This window comes from Cyprinodon variegatus, unplaced genomic scaffold (assembly GCF_000732505.1).
Source record: "Cyprinodon variegatus isolate N-32 unplaced genomic scaffold, C_variegatus-1.0 Scaffold51, whole genome shotgun sequence".
Taxonomy (NCBI): Eukaryota; Metazoa; Chordata; class Actinopteri; order Cyprinodontiformes; family Cyprinodontidae; genus Cyprinodon; species Cyprinodon variegatus.
Window position 1 is genome coordinate 1498017 of NW_015150504.1, and position 17363 is coordinate 1515379.

Here is a 17363-nt window from a genome sequence, read left to right on the forward strand (position 1 = left end):
CTGATGTAAATGTTTCTACAGCAAATAAAAAATCTTTATCATGTTGTAGATGAAAGAGGGTTTTCACAAACGTATAACGCAGGTATTTTTAGGTCTATTATTACAATTGTGAGCAGCACCTACAGTAGTATGTGTTTATTATTCATTTATGGCATTAAAAATAGGGGAAACTCCTTAAAATGATTAATTTTGTGCCTAAATATAAAATCCTGAGCTGGGTTACGATTGATGCATTGATCTGTTTGGTTTTGTTGATTATCAATTGAGTTTAAAATCCTCCTTTAAGTGATATTTGCCTGTTGTGGGCAACAGTCACACCAGCAACATTCACAAGGCCGACTTCACCAGAATCCGACCACCAGGGACACACCTGTATACGAAGCATCAGATGGCGGTTAGCATGCTCCAGTTTCCTCTGTCTGCATTCGAGCTCCTTGGCTCTCTCCTGCTCCCGCTGTAGCTTCCTGATGTAGTCCACAGAGGCTTTCAGAATGGTGCCCTTATTCCAGCGCATGTCTCTGGGGTATGCATGAGACAAAGATCTACAGTGAGACACAGCTGACCAGCTGACCAGAACAACACAGGATTCTTCATGGATCATCTGGGTCAATAAGTTATGCACTTTAAGAGTACAAATGAAGAGGAGAAGGTTACAAACAAATCCACTTTAGAAAAACTCCACAGGCAGATGGATAAATGTCAGGGCACGTGGAGTTTGCTTTCAATTAAGTAATGCTAAGTTTTTCTAAAAGTTACTTTGGCACATTAAAATATGTGAACATGAGAAGAAAGAACTAATGATTTAGTAACCAAACATGACCTTAAAATTTAGTGAAAAACATCTTTCATACAATATTTTAGATTTAAAAAAACGATCATTTTCATTTATTTGAGCATTTTGCTTCATAATCAGTCGATGTACACAACGTATTCACCAAATTATTAAAAAAATGTCAGGCCAGGATTTTGAAAAGGCTTTACAAAAGGGTTAAAAGGGTTTACACTGTTTTAAAAAATGAATTAAACTGATAAGTGCAATTTTGTGGCTTGCGCGTCTGATCATTCCTCGAGTCACTAATCAGAAAAAGTGGAACCTTCTTTGGTTTTAATAAGTGTACCTCTTATGAGGGTTCAAAAAAAAAATTACTTAACTTTTTGCACATTCTCCTTTCTAAAAATCTAAAGCTCAGTTTGGTTGGACAAAGACAGCAAGTGTACATTATAAATCTATAGAATAGAGTAGAACAACTCCAAAACATGAATATGCATTGAACTAAATATTTCAATTTTAGTTATGACTTAATTTTTACAGCGTCTAATACTGCAGGAGAGAAAGAGCCCTTACAAAGTGAAGCATTTTGCACGTACACAGTAAAGACAGTTTTAGTCTTATCTGATCAGAGCCCCTCCTCCCACATGCTTGCTCTGCCCCCTACATGGCTTTTGGGGAAACAGACTTCAAATGTTTTTTTGTCTCGCTAACTACTTGTTTTCTTGTTAAACAGCCTCTGAGGTTTTATAACTTGGTTTAAACCTTGTTGTGCTTTTAGGGCGGTTGGTTGCAGTTAATATAATTTAGGAATATAAGAGTCAAAGGAGAACAATAAAATTCATGCCCAAATTTTTAGGGTTTTTTTCAATTAGAAAATGGCTGTAAAGTATTTGCTTTTCCTTTTGTTTCTTTATTATGCACAACTTCATGTTGGTCTGTAACATTGAATCCCAATTAAAAGCTTCATACAAATAAAATAATGTAGAATATGAATACTATTACTGAACTCTCATTCCAAACGCAGAAAAAATACTTACGGATCATTTGACTTCGGTATCAAGGTTCCCAGCTCCTTTATGCGGTCGTTGATGTTGAACCTCCGTCTTCGCTCAACTAAAATTTGACCAAATGAATGATCATGCAAAGACATTGTTCAGCAAAAAATTTATCTTAAACCATTTTACCATCTCCTCATTATGGACAGAAATATGATAAAACACATATAAATCCCCTTTCAGGTTATTAGAATGGACTTACTCAGGTTGTGATTGTCCTTCTTTTGTCTTTCTTTAGCAAGGGCTCGTACTTCAGCCTCTGTGGGATAAAAACAAAGGGGGGTTTTGTCAACTTTTTATTTATTTCTTAATTACTTTCAACATATGTTTATCCACATTGATTAACAGGGGGAAAAAAAACAGAGTTTAGCTTTCAAGTTTTTGGAGGTAAATACAATTTTTTTTTAATTGTGTGCGATTTAGTCGTACACAAAATACATGATCTGATGGGAAAACATTTTATTCTTGATTCGCTTACCTACTGGAAAGCCGTCTGGCCTTTGATAGCTTTCAAACTGGCCACAGGATCCCGGCTTGTCCAGTACTTGCTTCATGCCAGGAGCTGGAGTAATTATTTGGCAAAGCATTGACTTAACAGTATTTTGTGCTCTTCCAAATTGCACACAATGTTCACTTAAGTCCACAGTAATCATTTCATAATAGTTTTTCCTATGTAAAAGTGATTTTACTTCTTTATATGTATGTAGCTTCTCTGTGGCTATCTTAAATCACAAGGTGAAAGGAAACAATCGGGAGAACATGCACTCGGGTGTCCTTGTTCAAAGCATGGTACTAATGAAGTTTGTATGGGGTTCCTTCTTACCTGTGAATTCCCTTTTGATGTTCGGTGCACATGAGTTGCCCATGGAGATGCCAGGGAGAGGAAGGCCCTGGTTGTTGTACACATCAAGTATATTACCAGACACAGGGAGCTGGAGGTCACAGATGTTGCATTAGTTTTTTCTAAATCTAAAAAACTAAAAAAGTAAGGTAAAAGTAATACCGGATTGTTGATTTGAAAAGCTGGGTCCATCAGTCCAAGCACATCCTCATTGTAACTTGACTCTAAGCTTATAATATCATCAATGACATCATCCATCTGTTGGAGTGAGAAAATATATAAGTAAAAGCTTCCTTAATTGGAATGAAAAGAAATCATCTTTAGGGACAATCAGTCGTACTTCTTTTTCACAGTTGGCACCGAGTGTTAGAAGGGCCATGGGACTGTTGGGTGCGCTGCCAGCAGGCCCGGGTGGCATGCTGTGCTCGGGGGGCTGGCTGGGACACTGGCTTCCAGCTTTCCCACTTAGACTGGAAGAAAGATACTGTCTCACCTGCCCTCTCTGAGACGGCTGGATGTGGTACTTGGACGGACTTTCCAGGTGGGACTGTACCTACCAAGAGTATTGATATATAAACATTTGGCTTGCTTTTTTTTTCTTAAATGTTAAGTTTGTTTTAAATGTGGATGATAATTTGGTAATCAAATGTTATAAATGTCAATGTATTTATAAATTCTTCTTTAGGATTCTTTATTACTGGTATATACCAATTAGAGAAACCCCATTATAATTCCTAGGAAACTTAAGGGACAGTTATTTCAGAAAAAGATGAACCAAAAGTTTGTCTTTACACAAATACTCTTGCAAAGCCTTTAGGTTCAATCACATGATCTCTGACCACAAAAAAGGCTGCTTCACCCCGCAGCAGCTGTATAGAAACTACAACGTAAACTTTTCCATTAAATGTTAGAAATCATTTCAGAGTGTGTGTACCAATGCATAAGCATCATCTTTTAAGTTTATTTTATTTGCATTTTTTAATATTTCCTAACATTATCATAAAAAAGGTACATAAAATCTTACCTGATAGTGGCTGTATTCAAGCATCTCCAGCATTTTGTGATTGTGAAACAAAGAAAATAATGGTTTAATCCCTTTACGTTAACACCTCCTTGCTTGGCAGGCCAGCTGTTGAAAATCTGACAGCAGACTTTTAGTCCTGCTTTATTTATCCTGGGAATAAGCCTAATTAGTTATGCACGTTAAGGAATGGAGGAGGACATCAAGACTCATCCTCCCATCTTTGTGTTGTTCCAGATTAAACTATGAATTTATGTCTTTATGGAGCCCATTTGACGTCACAGCCTCCAGCTCACAAAGGCGTCTTTCTGTCGATGGGCCAGTGGTCTGCAAACTGAAGTTTGCTTAAGGCCAACTAACATTTAATCTTTAGTTCTGCTCATCTAGTATAAAACATCATTTGTTCTGAGCGCCAGAAAAACAATTCACACCACTGTCTCCCGACAAACAAGCCAGATAAAAGCTCAGTAGTATACGCCATTTACAAAATTCTTGATCACTTTTTGGACTTTTACAGGTTAAATATGTTTACTTGTCAACTGGCATGCAAAGTAAAGAAGATGACAATCTTTTTTTTTTTTACTTATATATGGTTTGTCATTCTTGTTCATTACAAACTATATTTGCACAAAAAAACCACCACATTAAAGTTTCCCAACCAGTAAAAATCTCCAAGTCTATTTTAAAAAAGGAGCAATGCAGGATTTTGACCTTTTAAAGTTTGTTGTGTAATGTAGCAAAAAGAAGAGGAAAAATAAATCCTTTTATTCATTAATTTATCTTAGTTTGACGTTTAAAAAGGGCCCCCAAGAGGGAAATCTAATATAACCATATAGGCTGTATAAAAAGACATGGTAATGGCCTTTGGAAAATATGTTTATTTACACTTCTATTTGCTTCTTCTTCATCAATAGCTTGGTGCTACCTGATTTTTTGAACATGTTTGAAAAAAAAAATAAAAAGAAATACAGAGAACTAAGCATGCATAACTAATAGCAGTTGGCCTGCTCACTGCGTATGTTACCCAAAAACTGTGGAATAGTTAAGTGGAGTTGAAATTGCTTTTTCATTGGGGTTTGAAATTAAAAGTCAACCGGAAACAGCAGAAGTTTCTTCTGATACATGTTTCAGGTTTATCAGCTAAGACCTACGTAAAACATCTTTGGTATCAAAGATACTGACTTTTCCGGGATTTAAAACAAAGTCCTGGGAAGCATGTTTTGGTTTTTATGCTTTAAAGGTCTAAAATAAGCTTCCTGTACACTGCAAAACCGCTCCGATGCTGAGCTACTTTAAAACATGTTTAAAACTTTTTCATTTGTCCTTGCTTATTCCTATCTACTTTTATCTTGATGTTTTTTTTAAGCCTTTGGACCTTGTATGGGATCGACCTAAGTCAGTAAGAAGCTTCAACATGATGCTTCAGGTGTTATTAAACTGTAATATCTAAGGTGTTTTTTTAAGGAGTCACAGATCATTTATTTCTGGTAGATAAACACCTCAGTTAGTGCGCATGGCAAGTCTGAACCCTGCAATCTCTCTTATACATAGTGAAAGAGTGAAAGCTGCCCATACAGAAGAATAGCCAGACAAACAGCTTACCGGTACACCTTGGGAAATATCAGCACCTCTCATAAATTAAGAGGATTTGTGGCATTTTTTCAGGAATATCTGATTTTAACATGGCAAGCCTAATTCATAATATTTAGCACTCAGGTTTAGTTTTTCACATTATCAAGTTGGGCCTGATTTTAAATAACTGAAACAGTGTGAATTATCTTAAAAGTGAAAAAAACAAAAGTTTTGGACTAAATGTTTAAATGCTGGTAAACTAATCCAGAAGACCCCTTCAAGAAATGATAAAAATAATCATGTCAAGGGGATTAAGTGTTGTAGTGGATAGTGGGTTTTAATAATCATAAATATATATAAAAAAAATTGTAGTAACAGTTAATTTTTTTGTAAAAAAATATCTTTAACTAACATCTGGTTTTTTTCATTAGGTTGCCGTCAAAGCTATTAACTTTATTATTTTTTAAGCTAAAAGAGATAAACACTAACTATTTTAAACAAATACCTGGGACACAAAGTAAATAAAGTAATAGGTTATGCTATCTCATTTTCCTTTATTGTGTAAATAGCCTTTTTTACAGGTCTACCAATGATGTCCTCAACATTTCCATGGAAATGTCCTAGCAATGACCCGTTGAGAAAATGGCCTCCTTTCATGCCACACTATGCAGACACTCTACCAGCATTGATTAGTGTAATAAACATAACCTGACTATTCAGGGACATTCAGGTTCTCGTTATTGCCTCTGAAAATTCAGCTCAAAATGGTTTGGCAATGCACTAGTTTATTTATTTATACTGTGTTGCCATTTCTTTTAATTACATTTAAATGTATTAACAATACCAACATTTTTGAGAAATATAAACAATAATCAATAAAAAGCTTTTTTAAATAAAAAAAGTACTTAGATGATATAGGTGGAAGATATCCAAACCAGCCTGACTATATATAAAAATGTGTTGTCGTTGGAGAAGGAGCAAATAAAAAAATAGATTATTATACTTGTAATTTCCCTTTTTAAAAGGAGGACCATCCTTAATCTTTGCCCAAAGAATAAGAAGTAAGAACTGGGAGACAGAGTCTACATCAGCATAGCTTTTACCAGTTTTGGACAGTTCAAGAGGACGTGGAGCTTCAAAACAAATATAAAGGATGTAGTCTTTCTGCAGGGCACTTAATTTAATTAGATATAACAGCAAAGTTTATTTTGGCCTTATGTTCTAAACAGGGCAGTCTGCTCAAGCAATTAGTCCCACTAATTTATTTGTTAGTCTACACAGGACGAGCTCTGTTGCAACATTTGCCTATCAGTTGCTGTTATGCAGTAGAAAAATAACCCAAAACACACCAATAAATTCACCTTTTAATTATTCTGAACTAAATGGAAAAGTTAATACTTCAATCCTGTTACAGCATTTAAGTCAAAACAATGGTGGCAAACCTACGTATTGGTTTATGTGAGAAATTATCTTTAAACAAAATACAAAATATATTTGAATGGCTTCTTTTTTGATAAATGAAATCATTATAGGAACATTTTTAAATGAGACAATTTTCTTTGTCTCATCTAAACATCTGCTTTATGGTCTTAATTATGTAGTTTTTATTGTTTTTGTTTGTTTGTTTTGTTTTTTTCTTTTAAAGAAATTCTGTAAAACAAATAAATATCAAAATAAAAAAAAAAACTATTCAATTTAATGGTATGCTTTATAGACCACTTACATGTAGACCTGATTTGCCTTAAAGGAATAGTACACCCAAAACATGATTAGCCTTCATTTTCTACTCACCCCCATGCTGAACAACACTTTGAGTACTTTTTTGATATCTCAAATGCATCTGGAGATCTGGGAGGCTTCTTGCTGTCTGCTGACATTCAAATAATGGAGGTCTATTGTGCCCGAGACAGAAAGGCCCATAAAAGTCCACAAAAACGTGTCAATATTCCTCCATACTGCTCGTCCAATGTATTCCAAGTGTCCTGAGTGGGTAGCATCCAGAATTTACTCGAAACGAAGTCATTTAGAATGTTTTTAGAGCATAAACAGTAGTGTATAGTATTTCCTAAAAGCGCGTTCACGGCGCTACGGAAACCGTGGCAGACCAACCCAGACGAAAGTGCGCATTCAGCTCGGCAAAGAACTCCTGCTCTTCCTCAACACTGAAGTCCTCAGACATTTTTCTTTCGTTGTTTCTTTCTTTGCACAGGTAAACAGCACATTTCTTCTTCTACGCTTGCATTATCGGCAGAGCAGACGCTGAATGCGCACTTTCATCTGGTTTGGTCTGCCGGCTTCCGTAGCGTCCTGAACGCGCATGTGTGCGCTTTCAGGAAATACTATACACTACTGTTTATGCTCTAAAAACATTCTAAATGACTTCGTTTCGAGTAAATTCTGGATGCTACCCACTCAGCACACTTGGAATACATTGGACGAGCAGTATGGAGGAATATTGACATGTTTTTTGTGGACTTTTATGGACCTTTCTGTCTCGGGCACCGTAGACCTCCATTATTTGAATGTCATCAGACAGCAAGAAGCCTCCCAGATCTCCAGATGCATTTGAGATATCAAAAAAGTACTCCAGAGTGTTGTTCAGCATGGGGGTGAGTAGAAAATGAAGGCTAATCATGTTTTGGGTGTACTATTCCTTTAAGCTGGACATCAGCAATCTCTGGGTCACTACTAAGAACTATTTTGTTAGACTGGTGAAGATTCTCAGTCATCCAGGTCATTCTTAAAAAAGTTGGAAAACAATCCACTGGACTTTGTTTCCAAGTTTAAAGACGTTTCGCGTTCCATCCAGGAAGCATTTTCAATTCAAATGTCAGAAACAGTGTTGAGTTCGAGGCTCTTATACAGTAGCCCAAGAAAGCTTTTTGAAAACCTGCAAATTGAACACACAAATGAGCCCACCCCTTTGGAATGGGGGTCGTTTGGCTTCTTTTGTTAGCCTGCAATGCACCATACATGTCTATGTCCCTGAAAGGGGGTCCTTAAAGGTAATTGTTGGCCTGGCTTACTAGGCAATATCTTCTAGTCCCTTGTATAGGGGTTGGGCTTGTGGTGATAGCGCGAAGGGATTAACTCAATTGCTACCTTGTAGATTTTTGAAAGCTGAAATCTGAGTTCACCCCCTCTGTTTAAGGTTGGTTTTTCTTTCTTAACATAGATGCTTCCTTCATGTCCCTCTCAAACCACCTATTTTCCTTGTTCAAAATGTGAACATTTTGGTCCTCGAAAGAACGTCCTTTGTCCATAAGGTGTTCATGTACCTCTGGACAAGACACTGTAGTAGTCTCTTTAACGACCCCGTTTCAAAAACATAAATATATATGTGTGACATGATATATTTTGACATATGTATATATTTATATATGTCAAGACATATAATTCAACTTTATAGATCTCACATAAGAGAAATGTATCTCTGTATTTAACCCATCCCATTGGGGAGCAATTGGGATGAAGGGTTTTAAAAGCCACTGTATCAATGTAAATAAGCTGTGCTGGAGCAGGGAGAGCTCTAAAATCTGCAGGACAGCGGCTTTTGAGGACTGACTTTGGGCATGCCTACTTGAGTCCAGCCAACTGAGATCAGGAAATGGCCATGAGCCTCTGTGAAGAGATAAGATTTGTGCCAGATATTGTCTTTTAGCTGTAGTTTAACCCTTCCTAACCAAAGCTGTGCTTGTCCCCTGCTTGTCTAGTGGTTAAGTGTGGAACTTGTAAGCTGGCAGAGAAGAAGCAATAAGGCGACGGTGCTTGGCTCCCGCGGTTAGTGATAGGCTGAGTAGAGCTGAGCTGTTAGGACTGTCCATCTTGTGGCTTTAATTCTAAGTAATTTTTGATTGAATAAAACTTTTACGTAGAACTGATCGATTTCAAGTTGTTGGGACAGAAATCTATCTCTATCTCTATTCCAAATAACTATTTAAAAGATCAATTTACAAGCAATCTGTTTACTATTTGCAGGAAATCAAATGTTTATTCTTTAAAATGATTTTAAAACAATATTACTGAAGACAACACAATGGCTATTGAACAAACTTTGTTGGAACTAATCCATCAATTGTGATATGTGGAGTCATTAAAATATATATTTTTTTCAGTTTTGACTTTATAATTTAGCTTTTAAGAATGCTGCCAATGTGCTGATAATGCTTGCTGTCCATTATTCTGCTCTAAGGTTAGGGCAAGTAAAAAAATAAATTATACACACTGCTTCACATTACATCTAAAGATGAAGTGAATCTAAACTTGCAAGTGCTGCAGAGAAAGAAGAAGTATCAAATGTTTAAAGGATAATGTGTACTTAAAGATTTTTCTTATGCTTCTTTGCATGCATCTCTCTGTCCTAAAGTGTATTTTGCACTTAATAATACAAATGTCTGTTGAATGTTGTGTGATGGTACAAGAACAGAAAGTTTTGTTCCCCTCTAAGGATAGTTTGAAACTTTCTAATTGTAGAGGTGAATACAAATACAGGGGGAGGTGCCCGCTGGCTGAACACAGCTTAATAAGATAAGACTGAAAAAGCATTCTTTGTGAACTCGTACTAGAGTGTTTCTTTGTTTCTGCTTCGCAGTGTGCCCTTTTCCTTCAGCCAAACCTTTGGTTTATACTGAACTGTTTAGTAGAGATGTATTGCAGCAATCCCTTGAGCAAGCCCAGCTTCTTCCTTTATTCATAGACTCTTTGTGAGATGTGGGTTTATTACCTTCTCCGGGAAAGCACATGGGTGTGTGTTCTAGACTTATGCCTTTAGGACCAACAAAATTTCGAGAGATAGTCGTCACTCTTTGACCCTTGAAATGAAACAAATCCATTCACATCTCTCCACCAGCTCTTCTCCACACTTTAACTTTTCCCATTTCCTTGGCAACCGGCCACTCTTCGGGGCATTTCGTCAAAAGAAGACAGATAACATTTTCTGTTTTCTTAAAAGTTAAAATGCTTTTTTCAGAAGAGGTTTTTTTTTTACAACAAAATGCTGTGGTTTTGAGTCCCACCAAAGATAGGTCAATTACATAAAGATAGTCATAAAAGTTGGTGAATTTTGACACAGAGGCCAAGTTGGAAGACATTTATGACAAGGCCTGATAACAAATAATCCAGGATTCTCGAGATAGAAATTTTGAGATTAAAGGTATGACATGTGACTTGAGTTGCTATTTTGTTTTAAGTGGTGTAGCTGGACATTAATTGTTCAGGCAGCCAGATGGGGGGCAAGACTATCTCATGGGGGACTGCTATATGGTGCATTATGACTGCCAAAATTGAACTTATTGCACATCCACTGGTACTTCCTTATCGCAATTCCAGCACATGATATGATTAATGATAGGCCAGCACAGGTAACTGAATGGCCAGCGCAGGAAAAGAGGAGAGAATTCCTCCAGTTTCTCATGTTCTCTTTTCTTATGTTTACATCATTTGAGATGGTAGCATGTTAATTATGGCTGTCCTCTGCTGCTCATCAATGACACAATGTCTCTAGGTTTGTCCATTACCATTTTGTCTGTTTGTATCTGAAAGTCCCACAGGATTTTAGTCCTCCTCGGGGAGGCTCCCATTTTGACCTGGGGGTAATCAGTTCGTATTCGGCACAGATGTTTCCATACTCTATACCAGCCACTTGGTTATGAAGTTTCGTGTATTCCTTTCCTGATAGCATATGGCACTCTGCTGTCAGATGCTACAGCTGGGATTTTGTATTGTTTGATAGATCAGGGCATCTCATGCTCAAAGCCTGCTTCTGTGCTGCCATGAAAATTTCTTCTCTGCTGTCCTACAGCCCAGCCCTCCCTAGGAATTGTAAGGATTAGGTCACATCAGCCACTTCAGCTAGTTCATTTTCTTCCATTTTCCATTGTCTGACACATTTGTTGAGTGCTCCATCCCTTGAGGACATAATCCTGATGTATGCTGGGAGCTTGGATGTTTCATCTTCAATGGTGGCTCTGATGCTAACTAAGCTCCTGCCCCCTTCTTTGCGCTTAATGTATAGCTTGTGGAAACTGGGTTTGGCGTGGAATCAACTATGCATGGTGAGTAGCTTTCGTATTTTAACATCAGTGGTCATAATTTCCTCATTAGGCCAGCTTAATATCCCAGCAGAGTATCTGTTTCCTGGCAAGGCATAGCTGCTAATTGCTCGGACCTAGTTTCTATCACTGAGCTGACTTCTGAAGCTGATTAGTGTCACAGCTTTGACCAAGATAACATGCAAGCGTCATGCATACTCCAAGCAAAGCCAACACACACATCCTTAAACTGACCTTTTTGTGTCAACAAATGCCTTTAAAATGATAGAATGCCACCCATTTCTGTTGAAGTAGTCCAACGGCTATTCAGGTAGTTCTATAATAGGGGTGCAACTGCCACTGATTGCTCCAAGAAATTGTGCTGCTCCCCGTCATTTTTTGAAAAACTGTGCTAGTTCCACAAGTTTTCTGGCATCAGGGGTCTCTAAATGTGTAGGAACAACAATTTGATCACAGCATCACAAAAGTCCTGCAGACAATGGTAATCGCTACACCAACGCTAAAAATGTGACTCACTGTCCTGTATTCGCTGTTTGTGGACATCTTCCATACTGCAACAGCCAGATGTTTATCCACAGGTATGTATTTATAACATTGTGAGTGTCAAGAGAAGCTCACTTAATGCAGAATCCGAGACTTCATTTCTTATTTTGGAAAGGCATCCAAGAATGCTTTTCCATAGAATGCTGGCAGGCGTGTTTTTAAGCAACAGCCAGTAAGTCCTTGAAAACCCACGTCCCCCTTGAAAATAAGATCCAGATCTCAACGGGGTTTACCTGGTTAAATAAAGAAAATTAAAAAAGAGTCAAAAGTTTTTGAAGTTGTAGAGTAGAGCTGGACGAATCCTATAAAAGTTTACAATAATTATCTTTGCCACATTTATTAAACTCCTTCAAGACATAATCTTACAAATATTTGTTTTAAAAGACAAGCTGTAACAATAGACTGTAATGTGAATTGTTGAATGTCATGTATTTCATCTTATATTGAAAGAAAATTTATCGGCCGCACAGTGATGCAGTGGGTAGCACTGCTGCTTTCCAGCAAGAAGGTTCCAGGTTCGATTCATGGCCTGGGGTCTTTATGCATGGAGTTTGCTTGTTCTCCATGAGTATGCGTGGGTTCTCTCCAGGCACTCCAGCTTCCTCCCCCGGTCCAAAAACATGACTGTTAGGTTGTGTGCATGAACAGTTGTTTGTCCAATGTTTCACTGTTTGTCCTGTTGTCTCTGTGTTGCCCTACTATACACTGGTGACCTGTCAAGGGTGTACCTCACCTCTTGCCCATTGACAGCTGGAGATAGGTACCAGCATGATTAATGAAATGTAATTTGTATTTATATATATATATATATATATATATATATATATATATATATATATATATATATATATATATATATATATATATATATTTGTATTGAATTATAGTACAGCTGTATTACGGAGGTTGTCTGAAACAAGGAGGGAAATTAACTCTTTGGCTTTTAAAGAAGACTAAATCAGACATTTATGAATAGCATGCATCCTTATAGACTGACTGATGGTTGTTTTAAGTAGCAGTTCAAGAACTGTGCCGCTTGATTACTCGCAGATGTAAAATGTTGTACAAATAGAAATAAGGGATTGTTTAATCACTATGGAGGTTTGTTCATTTTCCCTTTTAATAATGTCAACATACTTTCCAATCAGAAACAAACTTCACAGGGTTAAAATTGGGGGTATGATCATTTGTGCTTAACTGTCCAGGATTTTCCCCACCTCTTGCAAAGTTACTGCTGACATAGACGGCAGCCCAGTGCAGGCATAATGCTTCTTGTGCAGAGAGAGAAATGTGCAGTTCTCTTCTGGTTTATAACTGTGCATAGGCTAATAAACCATTTCAAGTTAAATGACTTCTTAATATAGTTGTGTTTAAGGATATAGTCATGGTAATTGGTAAGGGTTACAATTAGCTTAAGGCCAATGTAAAAACCAAACGTATTGATACATATCACTGAAACAGACCCCTGTCTTAAAATGATGAGCCTGAAAAAAAAGCCTTCAGCCAAATACTTAAGTAGGAAATGTTTGAGGAAAGCCTTAGCTGCTTAATTCATTGATGATTATCGATAGTATTGGGGTTAAATAAGTTTAAATTAGCTTTTTTATTTGAGGTTATGGGTTGAGTTATAGAATGAGTTAACATAAGGAGATTTACTATAAATATATATATATATATATATATAAATATAGGAACAATTGAAAAATCTTAAATAGAACAGTTGAAAAAGTTTTTTTTCCCCTCCAATTAAGAAACAAATATACAGGTTCCCTTTCATGTTCAGATTTAGAAGTAAAAATGTTAAATGAATAAATAGTAAGAAAAGAGAATTTCCACTAATCCAAAAGTTAAAATATATTTTCCTTGACCTTCTTCCCTTTGACTTCCAAACTGATACAATATTTTTTTCCATTTTTAACATATCTCTTCGGGTAATTTAGTGATATGATCAGTGTGGTTTTATTAACAGCTTGAAAGGGAATAATGTTACTTGACTAAAAACACTGTGTTTTTTTTTTCTTTTTTCTAAAAAGGAATTAATGCCAGGAAAAGAGACCAAACATATTAATTATACCCCCTGGAGCAATTTTCCACAGAAGCAAAACAAGTAGAATAGATTGGTCTCCTATAAATAATATAAACACTACATTGTATGGTCTCTTGGAAGTGTAGTAAGACCTCGTAGTATTGAGATTGTAGTTAACAGAACAAAGTAAAGCATAGTTAAGAAATATAAGGGAAATGCCGAATAGTTTATTAATTAAATAGTCCTACATTTCCCCCTTTTCAATCAGTATCTTGCTACTTAGCCATATTGATTAGCCTCTATTTTACACAGTTTAGTTTAATAAAGGTAAGGCAGCACCACAGAGCAAACCTGTAGACTGCTGCTCACTTTACAGCTTTAGTCAGACTCAAAGTGAAGATGGAAGCCAGAGAAGGTTATGGGTTGCAAGATAAAACACCTTGGGAACAGGAAACTATTTTCCACTATTAAACTAAAGGAATGGGCTTCAGGATGTGTTAGTGCCATTTTCAATTACCTGAAAATGGTTAAAAGAAAGGGGAAAAAAAGCGTTCAAGGTCATGAAGGCAATATAACCCTGGACATCTGCGTGCTTGTATCGCAATCACAACATAATAACAAAAAAATAATCATCCCGTTGTCATTGTTTTCCACTTATCTGAGACCAGGTTGCAGGGCCAGCAGTGTCAGCAGAGACTCCAAAACTCTCCTCTATCTGAAACACCTCCTCTAGCTCCTCTGGTGGAAGCACAAGGTGATTTGGGGCCAGCCGGGAGACATAGTCTCTCCAGCATGTCTTGGTTTCTCCCCTGGGCCTCCTCCCAGTGGGACATGCCTGTAACATCTCCTGAGGAAAAACGGGTTTACTCCAAACCTTTTCAGGTTTGGCCAAGCTCCTCAACCTATCCCTGAGAGAGTGCCTGACCAACCTGGGATCTTTTTCTTTCAGTCATAATCCAAATGTGTATTACCATAGGTGGGAGTAACATAGACTAATGAGTATATCAAGATCTTTGCTCTTTGGCTCACCTCAATCTTCACCACAACAGACCGACACAGCATCTGGATTATTGGAGCAGCCGCACCAGTCATTGCAATTTTAGCTTTTGGCAAAATCAATCTCCACTACTTTTGAGCACCATCACCTTCGGGTGATGGTAATATCCTGCTGCAAGGAGAGTTTTCTATACAAGGAACCAGTCTAGCTTTTCTGCTAAGTAAAAAAAAAAAACACTTTCATCAGGAGCTTTAGGCGGGGTCAATAAAAACAGCAGTTAATAAAACATTTAGACAGCCAAATCCAAAAACTCAAGATATTAGTTTCTTCTCTTGACAGTAAAATTTAAAGCATTAAAAACAGGAATAAACACCGTACTTTAATGAAGACAATTTAAACTGAATCCATAAATACCATTTCCAATCAATTTTTTAACACCGTGAGTCCTTTTTAACATTATGTGGTGTCAATAAAGCTTGCTCTAAAGGATTTGCTTGACTGTTTCCAACACTGCTGAGGTGGATGGGAGTTTGCTGATTTGGATTGTGACGTGGTCATTTCACAAGAGGTCACAGTCTCAGTATATTCTTTTTAAGATATTTAAAAAAAAATGCTTGTTTACTTACATCCCCGAACTGTATTACTTTGGGTTAGTCTATCATATAACATCCCAATAGAATATACGCGGTGTTATAATAATAATAAAAGTTCAACATTTCAATCTTTGACCAATGAAGACGGGGACAAGCCTGGCCTTAAGCAAAAATTAGCAGATATGGAAACCTGATAGAAAGATGTGTGATAATTCAGCATCCTTGCTGTCATGTTTTTAAAATATAGCTATTTTATCAACTCTATGTTCTGCCTGGCTTGCGTCTCCATTCAGATTCCATATGAAACCACCTCTATCAGAAGGTTGACTAAGTTTTCCATTCCAGCAAAAACGTGAAATACCGTCTTCTTTAGGAATCATGGGAATTTTCCCCCCCTACATTTACTAAGCTCTTTGGAAAAATCTTAAGACAAAAGGCCATTCAAAATTCATATCTACAGAACACAATGTGTCCTTTTTTCACAGTTAGTGACTGGAAAAATCGGCATAATGAAAATTATTAACAGTATGGACCGTGACTACTCAACTGTGGCTGCCTTCAGACAAGACTTCCTCCCCTTTACAAATCTAAGTTTAGGTGTAATAGAATCCATATAAAACCTTTGACAGAAGAGCAAATGTTTATTTTTCAGATCATTAAACACACTGACTCCAAGAATGTAGGAAAAAATGCAACAAACTGATTAAAATAAAAAGATTTATTTTAATTAACTACTTTTTTTAAAGAGACATGTGCCAAGTTCCATTAATGCCTCAAGGCATTTGCTTCCTTGCGTTATTCTCTAAATCGCATTTCTCAACTGTCTGCAGCTACAGCTGAGACAGACCATTTTATCTAAAGGAGGAGCTTAGGACAAAGAGATGTCTTCTCTGCTATACACCCTGAAGCCTTTGGGTAACAGCAGCAAGAATTTAGCATCCTCTTCTAAGAATTAGACACAATGTTTTCTCACTGTGGGGTATTGAACATGCACTTGCTGAAATTTTAGACCATGGTGCTTAATTTAGTGGCTACATGAATGCACAGACCTCCATTATCACGTCTGCTCGCAGAGAAGCAAAAAGAAGAAAAACAGCATCAAACTAAACAGCCTCCTGTTACTTTTCTTTTAAGTACAAGCATCAGTCACAAATGGGCGGGGACATGGATCAGCTATATCTGAAACAGTCAGATAAACAAATTCTGGAAACTTGTAGAGACATGCCCTTTTTTTCTTTGAAAATATTATCTTGAAACATCTACTGACTGTTTAAAATGGAGGACACAGCTTTAGGTGTACTCTGAGTTTTGGCAACAAAAGGCTCTCTTTTAGTTCAACTAAAGCTCTGTTTTTGCCTGGTCTGAATATCAAAGAGCACAAAGATGTGGCATTATTTTACCCAATATGCCTGGAGTTTGAAGCAAAGGTCATTGCAAACCACAAACAGCTGCACGTGGATTTAAATCAGATATATTTTAAAGTTGATGCTTTTCTAAGGCTGTGACATTATATTAGGCGTCTAATGCTACTGTGGAGAGAATTTAAAGCAAAATATAAAGCTGGTAGATACAGTATACAGTATATACTCTGTCTAGTAGAAGGTCCAGGGGAGATTGTACTTATTGCTGGTATTCAATAGACATAATCCTTCAAAGAAACTGTCTGTTTTGTGCACATCCATCGCTCTACAGTGGCGTTGGATGTAGGAGTTTGCCCCCGACTCCAACTTTCAGTGTCGTGTGTCCTTGGGCAAGACACTTCACCTGAATTATCTACTGATGGTGGTCAGAGGGACCGGTGGCGCCAGTGTACAACAGCCCCGCTTCTGTCAGTGAGCCCCAGGGCAGCTGTGGCTACAATGTAGCTTGCCACCATCAGTGTGTGAGTGTGTG

At 37.2% G+C, this 17363-nt stretch overlaps 1 protein-coding gene across 3 annotated transcripts in view; it reads right to left on the bottom strand.

Annotated features, from left to right (window-relative positions):
• The window catches only part of LOC107082335 (microphthalmia-associated transcription factor-like), a 35091-nt gene that overhangs the window by 2728 nt on the left and 15000 nt on the right, over positions 1–17363 (bottom strand). Inside the window, exons 1-8 of one of the 3 annotated variants that reach the window (XM_015370952.1) lie at positions 3693–3919; positions 3009–3221; positions 2831–2926; positions 2651–2759; positions 2306–2389; positions 2030–2086; positions 1810–1885; positions 371–518 (exon numbers count right to left, since the gene is read on the bottom strand). In XM_015370952.1, coding sequence (XP_015226438.1) covers positions 371–518; positions 1810–1885; positions 2030–2086; positions 2306–2389; positions 2651–2759; positions 2831–2926; positions 3009–3221; positions 3693–3725 — 816 coding nt within the window. In that variant the 5' untranslated portion in view covers positions 3726–3919. Of the gene's footprint in view, positions 1–370; positions 519–1809; positions 1886–2029; positions 2087–2305; positions 2390–2650; positions 2760–2830; positions 2927–3008; positions 3222–3692; positions 3920–17363 lie in introns of those variants that run through there. The other 2 variants (XM_015370953.1, XM_015370954.1) reach the window with 2 other exon arrangements.